Genomic DNA, 18,021 nt, shown 5'->3' on the forward strand with positions numbered 1-18,021 from the left:
GTTCTGACGATGCATCTCGCCCTCCTTAGCAACCGACGACACCCACTCCCATCGGCGGACGGGCGGCGTGACTGATTCCAGGTCAGTTCAAACAACGGCATGACGGAACGCCTCGGAGCGCAGAGGGGGAAACCAGACTCGCTCCTCCTTTTTCGTCACGCCGTCCCATCTCCCATTCCCCCCCCCGCCCCCGCCCGCCCCTACTGTATGCCTGGCCGTTACCCCCGCGGCTCATCCCTCACACCCACCCAGGACCTGTCACACGGCTGTTTCCATGGCAACGCCAACGCAGAGACAGCAGGGTGAGGTGCCCGAGCTGATACCAGCGGGAGGGAGGGAGGGAGGGAGGGAGGGAAGAAGGAGGGAGGCATCCTGTTGAGAAAACACTGCGGACCTTACACAAGGACTGATGGACAGATAAGCTAACGCAGTAAGCCTCGTGGCTACCGCCGTTTGTTTACCGCCTAATAACCATTACTCGAAATTACTTGTGCTTCCGTCTCATTTATGTAGCTTCGGACGTGTTGCAACTGTAAAACTACGCAAGTAAATCGTTTAGTTCAGAGTTTAAAAAAAATTGGCATCGGCCAATCATATCGCAGGATGTCTACATGAGTTGCTGCACTGTTTGTGTTCAGCAGTGAGACGTTCAACTTTTTGTCAAACATGTTGAAACAGCATGCATGACTTGTGTAAAATATTTTAAACGAGTCTATATAGTCAAATTTTGAGTCAATCAACGATAGACAGTTTGATGAGTCTTGATTTGAGTCTTTTAATAAAAACAATGAGAGGTTATTTTAAAGGCCGACCTTTTCCTGTATAGCATTCCTTCAAATTTCATTGAGTAAAAAACTTCTATTCTTCTATTTTGAGATTTCTTGTCCTTGAACTTCAGGAGGTAATTGAGATTTTAAATAAAACAAACAAACATGCAAAATCTTTTAAAAATAATTATGGAATTGTTATGTTGAATTTTTTTGCGGACAAATATTTGTTAATAATTAAGTTAATGATTTATTTTTGTGATGAGATCTCTACTGTAATCCCAAAACAGGAAAATTTATGTTGAATATTTTTCTGTGGATAAATGTTTGTTTAGAATTATTTCTTTTTTTGAGAGCAGTTCAGACATTTTATGTTGATTATTTTGGAGGGACAAATATTAATAATTCAATCATTTTGTATGTGTATTTTTTTTAATTATTTATGATATTTATTTATAGTTTTTTTTTAATATAACAGATTTCTTCTATGATCCAAAAGAGGACACTTTAGGTTGATTTTTTCTTTTTGTGTGGACAAATACTCATGAATTTTGAAAGGATCTAAAACTTAATTAAACTGACACTGATGGCATGTTTTACGCCTTATTTAATTTTATTTTTTACTCAAAAAATATTTGCACTATTTAAGGGGTACTAGGCTGAAAAGATATTTCACAAGGGGTATGTCACTGAAAAAAAATTGAGACGAACAGCCGATGCTAGCATCGGCTACAATCGGGACGACCGATACCATGAAATAAGGCCCGATATCTGCCCAATACATATACTTGTTATCGATACTCACTAATCTCTAATTAATATGATTTTAGATGTAAAAATTGTCACTCATTGTCTGTTATACCCAACAAAACATATCAACAATCACTTTGTGTTTTGCAACACTCGATCATGCACAAGTCATGCTAGCAATGTAGCAGTCTTGGCTAAGATCGCTATATTCACATCTTGCTAGCAGACAAAAGCACGCCATCTTTTAAAAAATGATAATTAACGTCAACCTGATTGGGCTAAGGTCAAAACTGAGGTGGTTCTTTTACACGCAAAAAAACAAAACAAAACAACAACCTTTTCTTTATGTTTAGTTTGCCTGTAAATGAAAATAACCCCGTGCAAGTTTCTGATTGGGCTCCAGCAACGACAAAAAATGTTAGCTTGCTCTGGAGAACAAGGGTCACATGATTACAATATCAGTCAGGTGACGCAACAAAACCTTCTAATCACAGGGCAAAGGGCACTGACTACTTACTGGATATAACATACATTTTACCTTAAATTAACCTAGCAAAACATTTTCTCAAACAGTAGCCTGGATTGTCTCTAGAAGACAACAATTCCAGTATGAACATTCCTAAATCCGTACTTTACCAGCACCCCCGTCCGCAATTTATACGTCGCATCTCAGTCCGTCTTTTTTGACTTCCAGTAGTGTGACAGAAGGCCGCGACTCCTTTACATGCCGGCAGCTGTGCAACATGTCACGTCAAGGACCCGTGCCAGTGATGTGACAGGAGGCCCGGCATGCCGTCAGGTGGGCACGGGGAAACCGCTTAACCGGTTCCGTGGGATGCATTCTGCCTGCATTAGCGCCATTGACAACTCACTGCAAAAGACAACTGTGCATATGGTCTGGAACCAGTCAAGCGGGAGGCCCTCGAAAATACAGTAATCCGCTGCATTGTCAGCTGTTTACTATCCGCATTTTTCTGCTCTTTCTGAAACAAACATCGTGTAAAAAGACCTCGACTGAGATGGACTCAACAAAAGTTGTGGCGATGGGCTAGGTTTAGCTCGGGTTGTGAGTGGAAGTTACATGGTCTTCGCATGTATACAAATCATCTATTAATAAAAAAATATATATTCAGGAGTGTACAATGAAATCAAAATGTTTTGGGATGTACGAGTTGGTACGTTTAGAGTTAAAATATTCATGACATTGAGCAAAGATATCACTTATTCTCAGTTTTAAACATTTGCAAGAGCCCCATGACATTTCACCTCACTTTTACGCAAATACCTCACGATCACTTGCTGTAACTCGAACCAAACTCGATAACGCGATCCTACTCGGCGGTTCGGTCCCCCTGGCAAAATTCGGCTGGGATTTCATCAAGTTCTGCACATGGATAGTCGCAAAAAATATAGGGGAAAAGCACATTTCCAACAGGCAGGCCATTGAGCTCGTTAGCATGCTAAGTACGTTCGCACTGACCCAACTTGGTCTCGTACTGGCTCACACACTCAGCAAAAAAAAACAAACAAACAAAAAACACACACACAAAACCCAATAATAAGTAGATTTGCCCTAAGATCCACATTGTGCATGAGCGAAGGTTGCTTTTATAAACACGCCATTGACAAACATGTCCATAAAACGCTTGCAAACTCCCCCTCTCGTCGCGTTATAATTGAGTTTGCAGGGCAAATGAAAACCCATTATTGACACCAAACAAGCTAACAAGCTAAACTAAAAAAATGAGCCCGGCTACGTAGCGCTCGAGCGACCGAGATTGACGAGCTAGTGGCGGCATTGGTGGTGGAGGAGGAGGGGGGAGGTAGCGGTGGTGTGTTGCTGGGTCTTACTGGTACCGGAGCTCGTCGACGGGAAAAAAAAAAAAAAACACGAAAATGCCCACTTACGTATTAATGCTCAAGTTGTCCGTCCTCTTTGGAGTTAGATTCCGCGCGTCACCGGCTGAGCTGACCTTCGCGAAGGCGGCGGTGGAACGACGTTAGCGTTGGCTAACTGTGCCGCCATGTTAGTGCTGCGAGTCCGCAAGCCACCGCTGAGTGTTTATCTGACTGGTAGCTAGGCTAGCTTTTTTTTTTTCACTCCTCCTCATCCTCCCCCACACCGAAGCGCATCACGGGGCTACTACTTCGTACGGTGGCGCACGGTCCACCAGCGACCCCCCTCTCCCTTCGTATTAAAAAAAAATGCGTGTTGTTTTTTCGATACATTGAGTACTTGTAATAATAATGTTAATAATAATAATACTAATAATAAAAACGTGTGTCGAAAGTGCGTTTTAAAAATGGCATGTTCAAAAGCACATTCGTTAAAATGTCAGTGTCAGACAAGAAAATGTTATACATTAGTTTCAGTGTTTTTTTTAATAAATATTTTAATGGCGTAACTAGCACTTGGAGTTAATTTTTCTATCAATAATATGTAAAAAAAATATTTGATGTGTAAAATTGCGCAACACCGCCCTCAAGTGACTATAATAGGAACGTGCTTAAACATGACCTTTTATCGTGACCTCAAAGTGATCAAAATCATGTTCAGCAATTCCCATAAAATCTAAAAACTATGACCTATTTGTCACATGTCATCAATTCGAAATAAGCCTCAAACATTCCCGCAAAATTAAGCACAATTTGAAAAACCGGGGAAGCTCTCTGATTAAATCAAGTCGTGAACCATCTATTGAAGAAAATTGAATTTTATTTTGGGTTAAAAATGTGCAACACCGTCAACAAGTGACCACATAATTAACATGACTACAAATGATAAACGGCTAATAACGGCATTACTGCAGCTCAACAAACAACTGTACAATATTCAATCGTCTGTATGCTATTGCGAAAAGGTGGCAAAATAGAATTTCAAGCAAAAAAAATGTAAAGTAAAACATTAGTATTATGATCATTCTCAAAGCACCAATGCATATTATTTAAAATAAACCTAAAATACCGAATCAACATTGTCATTTGACAATTAATTTGTAAAATTCTGAACTTAAAAAACGTCACCTTTTGCTAAGATGACCCGATGCTCCTAATCAAGCCAGGAGATGCATGTTTTTACGTGGCATTAAAAATATATATGTGTATATACATAAAAACGGTAGACAACAGTCAAGCTGGTTTATTTGGCACAATCAAAAACAGGAAAAAAACTGTCGACAATTTTACAAGAAATCGCTCCTCTCCTAAGCAATAGTAGAAACGCAGCAAAACGCACATTTCCCTCTCCCCCCCAGCATCACGAATAACGCTTTCCTGTCTTAACTGGGAGTCCACATACGGTCCTCATCGGGTGTTTTGGTGCATTTAAAAACAAACAAACAAACAGATGTACATCTACCTGCATGTTTCATCGTTGTCGGCCATTTGTGTTTTTGTGGCTACAAAAACGGAAATAAAAACCTACGGCTGGTTAGGGTAAGACACAAAAACTCAAATATCCAAGACTGTGGGCTGGGGTGAAATGAAACAGACTTTTTGAGGGCCTCAAAACACACAATTTTAAAAATGACACACCCTGTACAAAACGATCTGTATCAATAGGCACTTCTTAAATATGTTTTTCTCTCTTTTTTTTTTGTTTAATAGTTTATTCCACGATTTGTCGGTTCTTTCTCAAGAATGTCACAGCGGAACGGCCTTTCCGACGATGCATAAATCCATTCAATGTCCGCGGGGGACGCTTCTTTAGGGGCCAGAGGGAAGGGCTTTGAGGGAGCGTCTCTTAAGACGACTTGTCTTTCCGGGATCTCGGCGAGTCTGCGGCGTGAGCGTTGACGCCGTTGACGCCGTTGGCTTGAAAAAAAAAAAAAAAAAAAAATAGTATGGTTAGAGAAGTTTTATTATTCATAAAAAAAGGATTGCTAACTGGGCTCTACCGCCACCTACTGTCTAGAGGTGAAACAAGTCAACAAAGAATTTTCTGTTTGCGGACATATTTTGAGTGCCGGTCAACGGAATGTTGCAAAAATCGCAGGAAAATCAATGTCACAAATCCTATTCAAATGCATCTCAAAAATTGTATTAGTAACGGTTTTATATGGTCCAAAATTTGGACAATGATTATTTTTATACACAAAATCTCGCACATCCAGCTGCAATCACATAGAAATGTCAGAATCGTGTTTTTATCTGCATTGATTCTTTTATATCACAAAAAACAAACAAAAAACTAAAGGATTATCATCATTTGTAACATAATACCACAAGGGTTAAAAAAAAAAAGTTGCATTTTGGCGAACAAGTGATAGTGTTGGGGGACTGGCCTTTTCTAGTCCTCATTAAAAGCTTTAAAAAAAAAAAAAATCTATTTTTTGGACTATAATCTATGTGATTTATAAAATTCAAAGTAAAAAAAAAAAAAGATTCACCTTTATCTTTCTTTGCTTTACTCTTAGAGGGCCCCGGTTTCTTTTTGTGGGTTTGGACTAATTTATGCTCTCTCCAGCGGCGCAGCTGGAAGTTGATAAATTTCCACATCATGAACGCCTGCGTGAGACACACGCCGGCCAGCACGCTGATCCTGAGACAAAACCAACAAAAGCGCTTGAGAAAACACACAAGACGGACAAAAGGCCGCGTCGCCGTGACGCTCACCTGATGAAGAGAACGTTGAAGTTTCCGGCGGCCAAATCGAAGCCTTGATTTTCCGCGTTGGCGAGGCTGAAGCCCACCGTGAGGATGGACAGGGATAACGTGAGGAGACGCCCGAGGACGAACAGGACGGCCCAAATCCTGAAGCTGAAAACCGCGGGACGCTTACAATTTGACATGAGAAGATCGTTAAAAAACAAATCTAATTAATTGCTTAGAGAAAGGCCTCAAATCCATGACCAAAAATGAGTAATATGAAAAAAAAATTGTGAAAAAACAAACTACACACTAACATTCGAACGGTTTGTGCTCTTACCCCAGCTGTCGGTTTTCGTTACTGAAATAGACAAGGCGGGAAACGTGGAAGAGGAGCTCCACAAAATAGTGCAGCACCAGCAGGACCAGACCCAGTCGGTTCAGACTGCAAAACCATGAAGATTACCGTGAGGAAAAGCCAACTGCGAGAAAAACTTCACTTTATGGATCATTTTTCAACCCTGTTGTATACCATGATCATAATCATAAGCACAGCCTCAATTGTTTTTAACAATGAAAAAACTTTGATTTAACCTTAGCATTTGAACAGCAGACTAAATCCATTGAGGAAACAAATGCTAATGCTAATAAAGTGTCATAATAATAACAGTCTTAATATGTCTTACTTGAGGATGTAAGCGGCAGCGATGTGGACCAGGTAGAGTGAAATGTACACCAGCTGGCGAGGAATGTCCTCCTGGAAGTGGCGCACACACAAAATAGACGGGAAAATATTTATGCTGGAAACAATGGGGCCTCCCTCCGTCCAGGAAGCGTGACGGGAAGTAACGGCGGGGGGTCCCAACGCCGCGCCACCATCGTTAACAAACTCAAACATATAACTCAAATATATATATATATATATATATATACACACACATACATACATATATATGTGTATGCATGTATGTATGTACACATATACATATACATATATATACACACAGATATATATATATACATATATACAAACACACACACATATACACATATATACACACATATATATATATATACACACACACACATATATATACATATATATATATACATACATATACACACATATGATGTATATTATACAGACCCACACATATATACGTATTATATACATATATATATAATAGCATAAACTAAGTTAATTATCCATTTTAACTCATTAACTGCCAGTTCAGTTAAAAAAAAGTATCTGATGACGATAGCTGTGAATAGCAGTGTATGAGTTAAAAGTTCTCTATTTAAGTCATAATACACTTTTATTCTTGGATATATGCCATCAACATATCGTTGGGCCACTGTTGGCCCGGCAAAATTGAAATCTTGATGTGTGTAGCCATCAATGCAAGTGAATTATTTATGAAGAAAAAAAATAATGTTTTAACACCCTTATGTCACAATGAGGATATAATGCAACAAAAAAGTCAACGCTATGAAAAATAAATGTTATTTTGGGATTATACAGCTTCATTAAAAACATCAAAACATTTGTTATTCTGATGGTGTTTAGCGACAGGTAGAATGAATTAGTCATTCAACGCCAGCCCGGTAAAAAGGGAACTTTGACGCCATGTTTATTTTTCATTCTAGTAATCTCGATTGTTTGTTTGCTTTCTTGTTATTATTATGGTTTGCGGTTACCTTCTTTGTCTTCTGGAAGTAGAGTTCAGGGAGCGTGTGAAGCCAGTAGCCCATCTGGCAGATGTAGAAAAACTTCATCTGCAGCCTGCCGGGCGGAATATTAATATTCATAACCCCGACGGCACAAATATGTTTAATCCATGTGAATTTAGTGAGCCGTCTGTCTACTTACGGCATTAGCATGTGGGGGTAGCCTTCCCATAGCAAACTAGGATTGTACAGGAAGTTCTCCTGCGACATAAAAACGCAGAGTTCAAAACATTTCAATAGTCATGTGAATAAAAATGAACGGGAAAAAAATTGGTCCTCACAGAAAGGATGATGCTGGCGCCCCATCCGAAGGAGAAGAGGTAGAAGGCGCTGAGCTGGCCGGACTCGTTGAACTTGCTGTGCTTGGTTTTGGAGAAGTGCTTCTTCCGAATGATTTTCTGCGCCGCGTCCAAACCGGCAATTAGACAGCAATGCGGCGGGGCGGCGGCGGCGTCGAACCACGCGCGCCACTTACGTCCAGCACGTACTCCTGGATAATGGCGTGCATGATGATGGCCACCAGCATGTAGAAGAAAACGGTGGCCAGGTCCTTGATGCCGTGGTGGAAGTGGTTGACGGTGGTCTCCTCGGGGCCTCCCCCCGAAAAAACACACGCACGTTCGTCATCGCGGAAAGCGGCGCCCGGGTAAAGGAAAGGAGCCTCGGCGACGAGTCGCAAACGTTTCGCCTGCCTGGGATCCTGACGTCACTTACCGCACCTCAGATACCTTCTAACTTCAAAATCTTCCTCATCATCTTCCTCTTCCTCCTTATCTGCTTGCTACCTCTTGCGTGATCAAGTGTAGGCCTTCAAGTTACTCCTCTCTATTTCTCTCTTTTGGAAAAATGATCATTGGTTCAGAAGAATTGCACTCTGCCCGCTGTGTTTTAATTCTTATCATTAGGGGAAAAAAATAGACAAAAAAATTGATTTTTAGGGGATAGCGTCACATCATGAGAAAAATTAAAATCGCGGCTGGATAGAATATATATATATATATATATATATATATATATATATATATATATATTTTAATAATTGGACAATGAATAATTATAAAAATTAGAATTTGCCAAACAGGCCCAAAAAAAAAAAAAAAATATATATATATATATATATATATATATATATATATTTTTTTTAAATAAAATTTGGACAATGAATAATTATAAAAATTAGAATTTGCCAAACAGGCCCAAAAAAAACGTAATTTGTTGAGTCCTAATGTAAGAAATCAAAATGAAAAAAAAATCGATTATAACTTAAATAATAGTGGACTTAAGCAACGTTTTGAATAAGCCTGAGATATTCCAAATAAAACTGAGTATACACTTCAACACAAAGAATAGTCATTTCCTGACAAGAATAAAGTAGTAATCACACAACCACAAACCTTATGCAAATCATTTAAGAAAAATCCCACACTCTGTCTGTGTATTTAAATGCATCTGTAAATAAGTTACAACCCTGACAGATAAGATGTGAATGTAACTTCCACGCTACCCAGAACGCTATCTTTAATTGAAAAAAAAAAAAAAAAAACTGGAACAGATGTTTGCTAGCCTTGATACAAGCTGCACGTACACTAGATTTACGAGAAATTCAACAAATGCATTCAGATTAAAATAAGGTGCGTCTGAATGAGTATTCAATTTGAATTCCTTACCATTTGTTGAGATGGTCACGTTGTACTGGACAGTGATGAACAACACAGCAAACTTGGACGTGACCTGCAAATTTGGATACAAGAAAATAAAATAAAAAACTATACTGGCTATAATAATAATTTGTTTCATGTTTTTTGACGTGTAATTTCAAAACATCCTGCTGCGAATCGCATGTTGCGTTCAAGTCCTATGGGATTCTGTGACACCATTTACAAACGAACCAGCTCACATGCCACCTCAACCCCGTAATTAACTATCATTTCCTAATTTTTTCCGTTATTAAGAATTGTGCAATGTTTAAAGTGCATTTTAAGGCAAAAAAAAGTGCAGTTGCGAAGCGTATATTACTACATTTTACGACGGCGCTGCATTCACTGCCCATAAACCGCGTGGGAAAAGTCAAAGTTGTTTATAAAAGGACGTTTTTAACCGAAGGAACAAATAAGAGGAAGAATAAAACTACTTAAACAAATTCCGGTTGCAGTTATTATTCTGTTAAGATGAGTGGAACAAAAAGTTGCAGTTGGTCGTTCCGTTAGAGTGAATGACGGCAGCCCTCGTTGCAGAATGCCACGTAACACATTCAACTACACGCGCAGACGAACGAGTGGTCGTGTTTTTACCAAATTGATAATCGGAAGTGATCGATAGCATAACAATAAAGCGTAATGTGCGATTTCATTTTTTATATATCATTTTCCCACCACCGTGTTGCGTTCAGGGAGCTTTAATGCGAAAGTGCGCCTGTTGATTCGAAATAGCTAGAAAGTGTCCAACAACCAAATTAAAATTGAGACAATTAACAAAATGTCTACTTTTAAGCGATTTAAACGGCTAAAGAAAGAATATCCGGTTTGTAAATGGGTCAAACTTTGCTTCACAAAAGGAAGTAGCACCGCGAAGAAAGGCGACCGAGAGCCGTGATGCGGTCGCTAGCGGGCGGCCAAAGAGGAGCCGGAGCACCGCCGGAGTTCCACCGTGAGCCTCGATATACTTATTTATCGAAAACGTGTATCGCCATTTACCTCAAACATGAGCCCGAGGAGGAACACCATAGCAACGCAGGACACAATATCGGCATGGTTCTGGATGACGAATTCGTGGCTCATCACCGGCGGGCTCTTGTTGCTCTTTTTCCGGATACCCATATCGACGCGATTCAGCGTTTCTCCTTCGACGGCGGTTTCTAGCGATCTTAATTTTTGAGTTTCTTTTTCACGCAGAAGCGCTCGGCGGCTCTGATTCCGAGAATCGTAAGGCCAGACGGCGATTAAATGGCGTGTCACTCTTGTACTGGAGTGGGAGGGTCCACGCCAGGGAGAGTTTAGGGCGCCGCGCTTGACTCCACAACGGAAACGGCTGCACTATTAGGTCGCCACCTGCAGGCTCGGAGTGGAACTGCGGTGTAATAAGAACGCTTTTTAGTTCATAAAGATTGACTATTAGATGAAAACGAACAAACGTATACTCTTTAATTTAGGGCTAATTTATGCACTGGTAACTTGTAATTAATTCATTTAAACTTTCTAAAGCAACTGAGAAGAGATTCTAGTTTGCAAGGCTCACCTGGGCTGTAAAGTTTTGTAAACATAAGCAAAAACAAATGCATGACAAATAATATCAAATGCATATTACATATGAATGACTAAATCAGTATTTCATACTGCGGCCAGTAAGACAAATTTTGCCTTTTTCTTTTTTTTTCTTCAACAGGGGTTTGTTCTTTTTCAGTAATCAGGTGCTTTCAGTTAAAAGCCACTCCCATAAACATCAGTCATCACCATGGCAACAGATAAACAATGATCCGCTCATTTGGTAGATTCCAAACACCCACGCCTGTCAACTTTTCATTTTCTTCACCTGACAAGCCAATTTCTCAAGATTTGTAGAAAGTACTTTAGTTTTGTGAAAGGACATAGTATAAAGTACAGATCTTTTTTTTTTCAGATGCAGGGTATAAAAAGAAAAGTACAGAAGTCGTACATTTGAACTTTGTTTCTTCCCGCCACTAGTGATGACATCAAGTCGCGGTCAATCAGTCATAGAGCTCCACGTGCGGTATGGTATTACGTAACCATTGTCACCGCCTGTCACGAGTTCCCGGTCGGAGTAGTTGTTACTTCCACTTTTGACGGAGGGATGGCCACGCAAAATTGTCAGCTCTGACGCGTTTCGCGGACCAACTCCAAGATGCTCCAAAGAGAAATTCGGTACAGCAAACTGCGATGGCTTCTAACGCTTATCGGGCTTCTCCTTTACGTGGCGGACATCTGGATAGACGTGGGTCTGTCCGTAAAATACCTCCTGGATGAACATTACGTATGCTCGGCGTTGACTTTTTCCTTCGTCGTGACCGGTCTGACGGCGACTCAGATTTTCAGTCACGCCTGGTACGAGGACGACCTCCAAGACGCTTTCATGAACCCCCGGGGAAGAGCCACCGTATTGGGAATGTCCAAAAACAGACTTGCGGTCTTGCATCTGTGCGGCGGCGGGATTTTCCTGAGGTGAGGGCGGCGGTAAAACATTGGCACGTGAGAACAAAAGGGAGTGTTGGTATTTTAGCGTCCGGTATTCTGCGCATTGTGTAAAACTGGTAGAACCACATTGAGGTCGCGTTTTTCTCGTTCTCACCATGGAAACTTAAAACATTGTCTTTAAAGACTTTTTTGAAGGTTCTAGCAGATCAATGTATCTCAAATTGTGATATTATAAACAAGATATCGATCGGTTGTTCAACTGAGGCTCAGGGACACTTTCAAAAGTTTCTTCTCAGGAATCCTTATTCTAGCTCATATTTTTTTTAGGTACTACCAACTACTCAAAAGTGGCTTCAAAGTGGTCTGGCTGTCTTCCGGTTCCCTTGACGAGGACGAGAGGAAGGAAGAACACCACCGTCTGTTTTGTCAAGCCACGGACCTGAGCATGCTGAAACTCTTCGAGGCCTTCTTGGAGAGTTGCCCTCAACTCCTAGTGCAGATCTACATCGTGCAAGAAAACGGCGAGGCCTCGGTCGTGCAATGTAAGTTTCGCAGATGCTCACGTCTTGCCTAATGTTGTAGTGGTGAAGATCTCAAGATCCTGTTTTTGGGCGGGGTCTCGTCTTGGAATTCACTGCTTTTGTCTTTCTAATGACTACAACATCAGGACAACAATCGTAGTCTTGACCTGGACAGAGTTTTTCAAAGTCTCAGTTTTATTCATGTCTCAGATAAACAGAGTCTCTATCTTGTGTTGGTCTGGACTATTCAGAGTATGGATCAGCCCCTGACCAATCAGAAGTTCTTAGAATCTTGTTCTTGGTCTCGGATTGCATCCATCTACTTTAAGGGCTGAGCTACTGATTGATATGGTCTTAATTCAAAGACCTGACCTTTTATTCATGAGGATTGGACCTAGTTACAAAGCCAATTGCTGCCTTAAAGGTTTAGGGGAGACATATTGGTAGTGATGTAAACATCAACTTGTGATAGTGGGGGATATAGGATAAAGTCCTTACACTATCAGTCCATGCAATTACTGCTACCTTCTTTCCCAGGAACATGACGGCCGATCGCATACTGCTCCACCTTTGGGTTGGATCACGGTTTATATTTTGGTCTTTACTTTGTTTCACATCGCCTCTGCCTTGGTCTTGACACTTTGAAATCCAGGTCTATACAAATCTCCCAGAACCTGAAAAAAAAATCACGAAACTTATGTCTCTTCCGTCTGCTGCCTTCCAGATTTGTCTATGGTCTTCTCCTGTTGTAACATCACCTGGGCCCTGGTGGACTATCGCCGGTGTCTTCGGCGGTCGCTCCCTCACATTCAGCAGATGCCCTCCGGCTTACCCACCGCCGTTTACCTCCTTTATAAACTCTGCACTATTAGCAGCCACATCCTCAGCTACGGCCTCCTCCTGTTCCTCAGCCCGTACTGCGTCCTAGCTTTAGTAGCCATTTTGTGGCTGCTGGGGACAATGTGGTCGCACGTTCTACGCACCAACTTCTGCTCCACCAGAAAGCACGAGATGGTCTACCGTGCCGTGGTCGGCTTCATCCTGGCATTCACCTTTTTTAACGTCAAAGGACAGGACACCAGGATGTCCATGACTGTGTATTACTTTCTCTATTCGGTTATAAACATGACGTCGCCACTACTGCTGGCATTGTTGAAGCCTGAAGTGCAGATAGCGACGTTTTTCCTCGTGATCAGCGGAATCATTTTCCTTAACTCCGTGCTGGGGCTCGTCTTCCTGGTGGTGTACTACCTCCATTTGCATCCGAGTGCGAAGGAGCGCGAAGCTGATGAAGTGGACGGAATTGGAAAGGACACAGACGCGACGGACAGGATGAGTAACTTCCTGCAGCTTTAGTGGACATTTTTTCAAGATGGCGGATACGCTATCCGAAGCATGACTTTCTGCAAACATGGCTGACATTTGGCGGATACACTACTCCAGCAAAAAGCTTTAAAATCATCAAAATATGTGATTTGAGGCAAGTGGACTGGAAAGCGTCATTAAATGAAACATGACACACCGAGACGGAAGTCATGTTTGTTGTAAATGACTCCTCACAAAGATGGTGGGCATGAATCACTAAGATAACATTTCACAAAGATGACTGATGGGCTTTGCTGAAAACACTCCACACAAATGTAGTTAACTGCTTTGCAGAAAACAATCTACATATGTGGATAACTTGCTTTGAAGGATAAACAATCCAAGATGGCTGACAAGTTTAATTTTCAAATATATGTAATACGTCATGCCTGATTTCGTGAAAACGCATCACGTCACACACACCATACTAATACATACACATATGTATAAATTACTCTCCGATAGTATATACTGTATATATGTAAAGTCCGTATTTATTGAATTGTATAACGATGTAAACGTCTCTGCTCGTTATATTAGTTGTTATCTCTGTTCCATGCAGGAAGCTGTTTCGACGCAGAAAATGACAAAGCTAATGGTGGTAAAATAAGCAGTCAAGTGCAATAAAATATATGATCACGAATGATAAGGATTTCTTTTTTTTTTTTAATTTAATCCGACCCTGTTTGCAAGTGTCCTATGAACTTTTGTTTACAGAACTAAAAATGGGAAAATGAGGGCAATGCACTCATTGAACACTAGATGGCAGTAATGTAATTGGTATTTAGTTAAAGGCTTTTGACTGCCAATTTGAACTTTTCTTTCTGCATGACAAACATGTCCAGTAATTTTCGTAATTTAGGGTGAAACCTTTATTTTTTGAGATAGCAATTAAAGAGGCATCACTAGAATTTGCTCATATAAGGAGAAAAAAGATGACATCATCTTTTGAACGCTGGCTCGTCTCCTCGTTTTACCCCTTTTGTCCAGAATAAATGTGAGTGTATAAACCTGCCAAAAGTGCTTTTATCGGGGGGCGTGGGGGTGTCTTTTTGGAACAATCCTGCCTGAGTGACTCACCTGAATACTTAGCGCCCCTGACATGGAGCCACTGGAGTGAAGTATGACCCCGAAAATGCGAGCGGGTAAAAGTGGTAATGCGTAATTTCTGGCATGGTAATAGCCACTAATCTCTGGCTCTCATCTTGCCCTAATGCGGCCTCGGAAGGAGCTGATCTTGGGGGGGTTGAAATGAGAAAGACATTAAAAAACATCTCGGTGCGCTCAGTTTTGGCTCGGATCCTTTCTTGATTTTAAACAAGATGATGCACGCCCCTAGAAGTCGACTCTTAGCCGCTAAAAAACACAGTTTTTGCAGGTTTATTTTTTATGTGGATGGACAGTCACTGACAGGAACAGGACATTTTTTTCAAATCAAGAATAAACGAACTGGAACATGAAGCAACTTAATGCTATATTCTTATAGTAGGAAAAATCTATTTTTCTTTTCAAATTAAGAGTACATTAATGAGAACAAAATTAACTTACTGCTAAATTTATAATGATTATGTTGCAAAAATGCATGCCTTTATTTTGGTTATTTTTTGTGTGGATGGACAGTCATTGACGGGAACAGGACATTTTTTTCAAATCAAGAATAAACTAACTGGAACATGACGCAACTTAATGCTATATTCTTATAATCGGAAAAATCTATTTTTCTTTTCAAATTAAGAGTACATTAATTAGAACAATATTATCTTACTGCTAAATTTATAATGATTATGTTGCAAAAATGCATGCCTTTATTTTGGTTATTTTTGTATGGATGGACAGTCACCGACAGGAACAGGACATTTTTTTCAAATCAAGAATAAACGAACTGGAACATGAAGCAACTTAATGCTATATTCTTATAGTAGGAACAATCTATTTTTTTTCAAATTAAGAGTACATTAATTAGAAAGAACATTAACTTATTGCTAAATTTATATATGTTAAAATTGGTTATTTTTTGTGTGGATGGACAGTCACTGACAGGAACCGAACATTTTTTTTTCAAATCAAGAATAAATTGACTGGAACATGAAGCAACTGCTATCTTCTTATAAAAGAAAAAGTGCATTTTTCATGGCATCGAATGAGTTAGCAGTAGGTACATTTTTCGAGAACCACTGCCATAAATTACCGTTAGCCTTCCTTCTCAAGCATTTGCATTTTCCCCCAAAGTCCTCCCTTACCCCCTTGTTTATTTTTCTGAAGCTGTTGCATCTTATTCTCTGACATCCTGTAGCAGCCAATCACTTTCCGGAGTCTGCCGGCGTGTGCGGTGCCCCCCGCAATTTGTCCGGGCGCAATAAACGCGGCGTGGCGGCCCGTTTTTCATTAAGGCTTCAAAGTCCATTGAAGGCATGATTAATGAAGCCCAGTAATGTTGCATGTCTTTAATTACCGTAATGCACTACCGCTGCAGCAGCACCTTAGATGCATTAGCGACCTGCGCTCAGCTCCGAGAGTTCCCGGATTTTTTGTTTTTTCTTTCTTTTGCTTCTTTGCAACGGCACCGTTAAGGTTTCTTTAATCACGCCGCGTTGCGTACTGACAAATGAGTCGGGGCAGTGACGGATTGGAGAGCGGGCTGAGGGTGATTACACGTGTGTGATCAGAGCGTGGTATACGGTTCACCGGGTTCTGTAAATAAAGGAAATGATTCCGAGAGCATCGTAACAATGTCGGAATTCCGCTGCAGGATACATCACGCGGGGGGAATCATGTGGGGCAACTACTACACGAGAAAATAAAAAAAAAAGAAATAGTTTACTGATAGAGGCTATGCTTTTTAGCGGCAAAATTTTAGCAGGATCCTCAGAATTCTGAGAAGTCAAAATTCTCATTCGAGTGGCCCGCGAAATGCTAATTTGACTTCAGGTTTGTGGATGAAATACCAAACTAGCAAGTTTTCTTCGACTTTTAACTCATTCGGTGCCATGGATGAGAATTCTCGTCCTTTTTACAATCGTATTAACAACAATAATCATAAAATTCTGGTCAAATACGTTTTTTTCATGGAGAGGAGCAGTCACCCTTGACTAATGCTGATCTAGTATAAGCCAATTGAACACTGTAGTGCTAAATGTGACCACTGGATGGCAGCGTTTCCACACTTACGACACATCTATTACCTACATCAATTCTAAAAATATATATATATAAAAAAAACGAAAACTACAATGTAATGGCCAGGATAAAAATAAGTTGGACACCACTCCTTTAAAGTATTCTGTATGTAGCAGTAGTACATTTTCCCTTCAAAGTGGAATTTCAGAGAAGTGTCAAAATTAAATAAAATTTAGAACCCTGCCAACCTTATTTTTCTTTACATGCTCAAATCTTTTCAATTTATATCAAATACAATTATATTGCTTTGGCTTGGAAAATTCCATTGAACTCAATGCAAAAAAAATAAAAAATCAACAATAGCAATGTTAGAGAGATTAAAACAGTGGCTATTTGAACACAAATGGTGGAGCAACACAAGTAGATAACATTATTTAAAGACATGTATAGTCATCAGAATTCTCTACGATCGCATCTCATTTTGTTTTTACGAAGTAGTGTATATATTAAAGAACATTTTCCATTAATAAAATACAAAAAAATATATATACTCAAAATCAAGGGACTGCGAGTCTAACTCACTAAAAAAATCAGTACCACGCTGGTCGTCGTCACTCGCCCCTTCCTGTGAGGCAAGCGGGTCATCGGCATACAGATTAGCGGCAAAACGCAAGGAGACAAACTGCAGACAAAGCAGAACGGATGACTTCCACCCAACCGACATGACGCCACGGCCCAAACGCGCCAGGCTTCTCCTGGCCGGGTTAATCAAGACAAGCTCCCCCCCCCCCGTGTGTTTGATCGTGGCCCACCACTACATTTTCCGCCATCGCTCATACGCCATCGTATTTTTTGACGTTACGTCCAATCGGCGCGGGCTGGATCCATATTCCGCCGCAGCGTAAACAAACAGCAACAGTGGATATCATCCATCATCCTGTGCGGTGCCGGAGTGTGCCCAAAACAAACATGGCTTCTGTTTTCTGTCCGTACACATGTGAATATATATGTGTAGAAGAGTGTTTTTGCGTGTGTGGT

General features: G+C 40.5%; 3 protein-coding genes across 5 annotated transcripts in view; 1 reads left to right on the forward strand and 2 right to left on the reverse strand.

Moving 5' to 3' along the window:
- Nucleotides 1–3,593, reverse strand: part of ncoa2 (nuclear receptor coactivator 2) — a 43,704-nt gene extending 40,111 nt beyond the window's left edge. For both annotated transcript variants that reach the window (XM_088401895.1, XM_088401894.1), the window contains exon 1: nucleotides 3,426–3,593. The gene's annotated coding sequence lies outside the window, so the exon portion shown is untranslated. The remainder of the gene's footprint in view (nucleotides 1–3,425) is intronic.
- Nucleotides 3,594–4,641: 1,048 nt separating this feature from the next.
- tram1 (translocation associated membrane protein 1) overlaps nucleotides 4,642–18,021 on the reverse strand; it is a 49,042-nt gene continuing 35,662 nt past the window's right edge. The window contains exons 1-11 of one of the 2 annotated variants that reach the window (XM_088401910.1): nucleotides 10,526–10,822; nucleotides 9,500–9,563; nucleotides 8,308–8,426; nucleotides 8,114–8,230; nucleotides 7,975–8,033; nucleotides 7,803–7,887; nucleotides 6,791–6,861; nucleotides 6,445–6,549; nucleotides 6,132–6,275; nucleotides 5,906–6,057; nucleotides 4,642–5,330 (exon numbers count right to left, since the gene is read on the reverse strand). In XM_088401910.1, the coding sequence (XP_088258036.1) occupies nucleotides 5,260–5,330; nucleotides 5,906–6,057; nucleotides 6,132–6,275; nucleotides 6,445–6,549; nucleotides 6,791–6,861; nucleotides 7,803–7,887; nucleotides 7,975–8,033; nucleotides 8,114–8,230; nucleotides 8,308–8,426; nucleotides 9,500–9,563; nucleotides 10,526–10,648 (1,110 nt within the window). In that variant the 5' untranslated portion in view covers nucleotides 10,649–10,822 and the 3' untranslated portion in view covers nucleotides 4,642–5,259. Of the gene's footprint in view, nucleotides 5,331–5,905; nucleotides 6,058–6,131; nucleotides 6,276–6,444; nucleotides 6,550–6,790; nucleotides 6,862–7,802; nucleotides 7,888–7,974; nucleotides 8,034–8,113; nucleotides 8,231–8,307; nucleotides 8,427–9,499; nucleotides 9,564–10,525; nucleotides 10,823–18,021 lie in introns of those variants that run through there. The other variant, XM_088401911.1, reaches the window with a different exon arrangement.
- On the forward strand, nucleotides 10,968–14,515 carry xkr9 (XK related 9). The gene is made up of 3 exons (XM_088401909.1): nucleotides 10,968–12,007; nucleotides 12,308–12,522; nucleotides 13,226–14,515. Exons 1-3 carry the CDS (start codon nucleotides 11,691–11,693, stop codon nucleotides 13,855–13,857), a joined length of 1,164 nt encoding a protein of 387 aa, XP_088258035.1. The 5' UTR covers nucleotides 10,968–11,690; the 3' UTR covers nucleotides 13,858–14,515.

Source organism: Hippichthys cyanospilos, chromosome 19 (assembly GCF_059441005.1).
Source record: "Hippichthys cyanospilos isolate Australia breed blue-spotted pipefish chromosome 19, RoL_Hcya_1.0, whole genome shotgun sequence".
Classification (NCBI taxonomy): domain Eukaryota; kingdom Metazoa; phylum Chordata; class Actinopteri; order Syngnathiformes; family Syngnathidae; genus Hippichthys; species Hippichthys cyanospilos.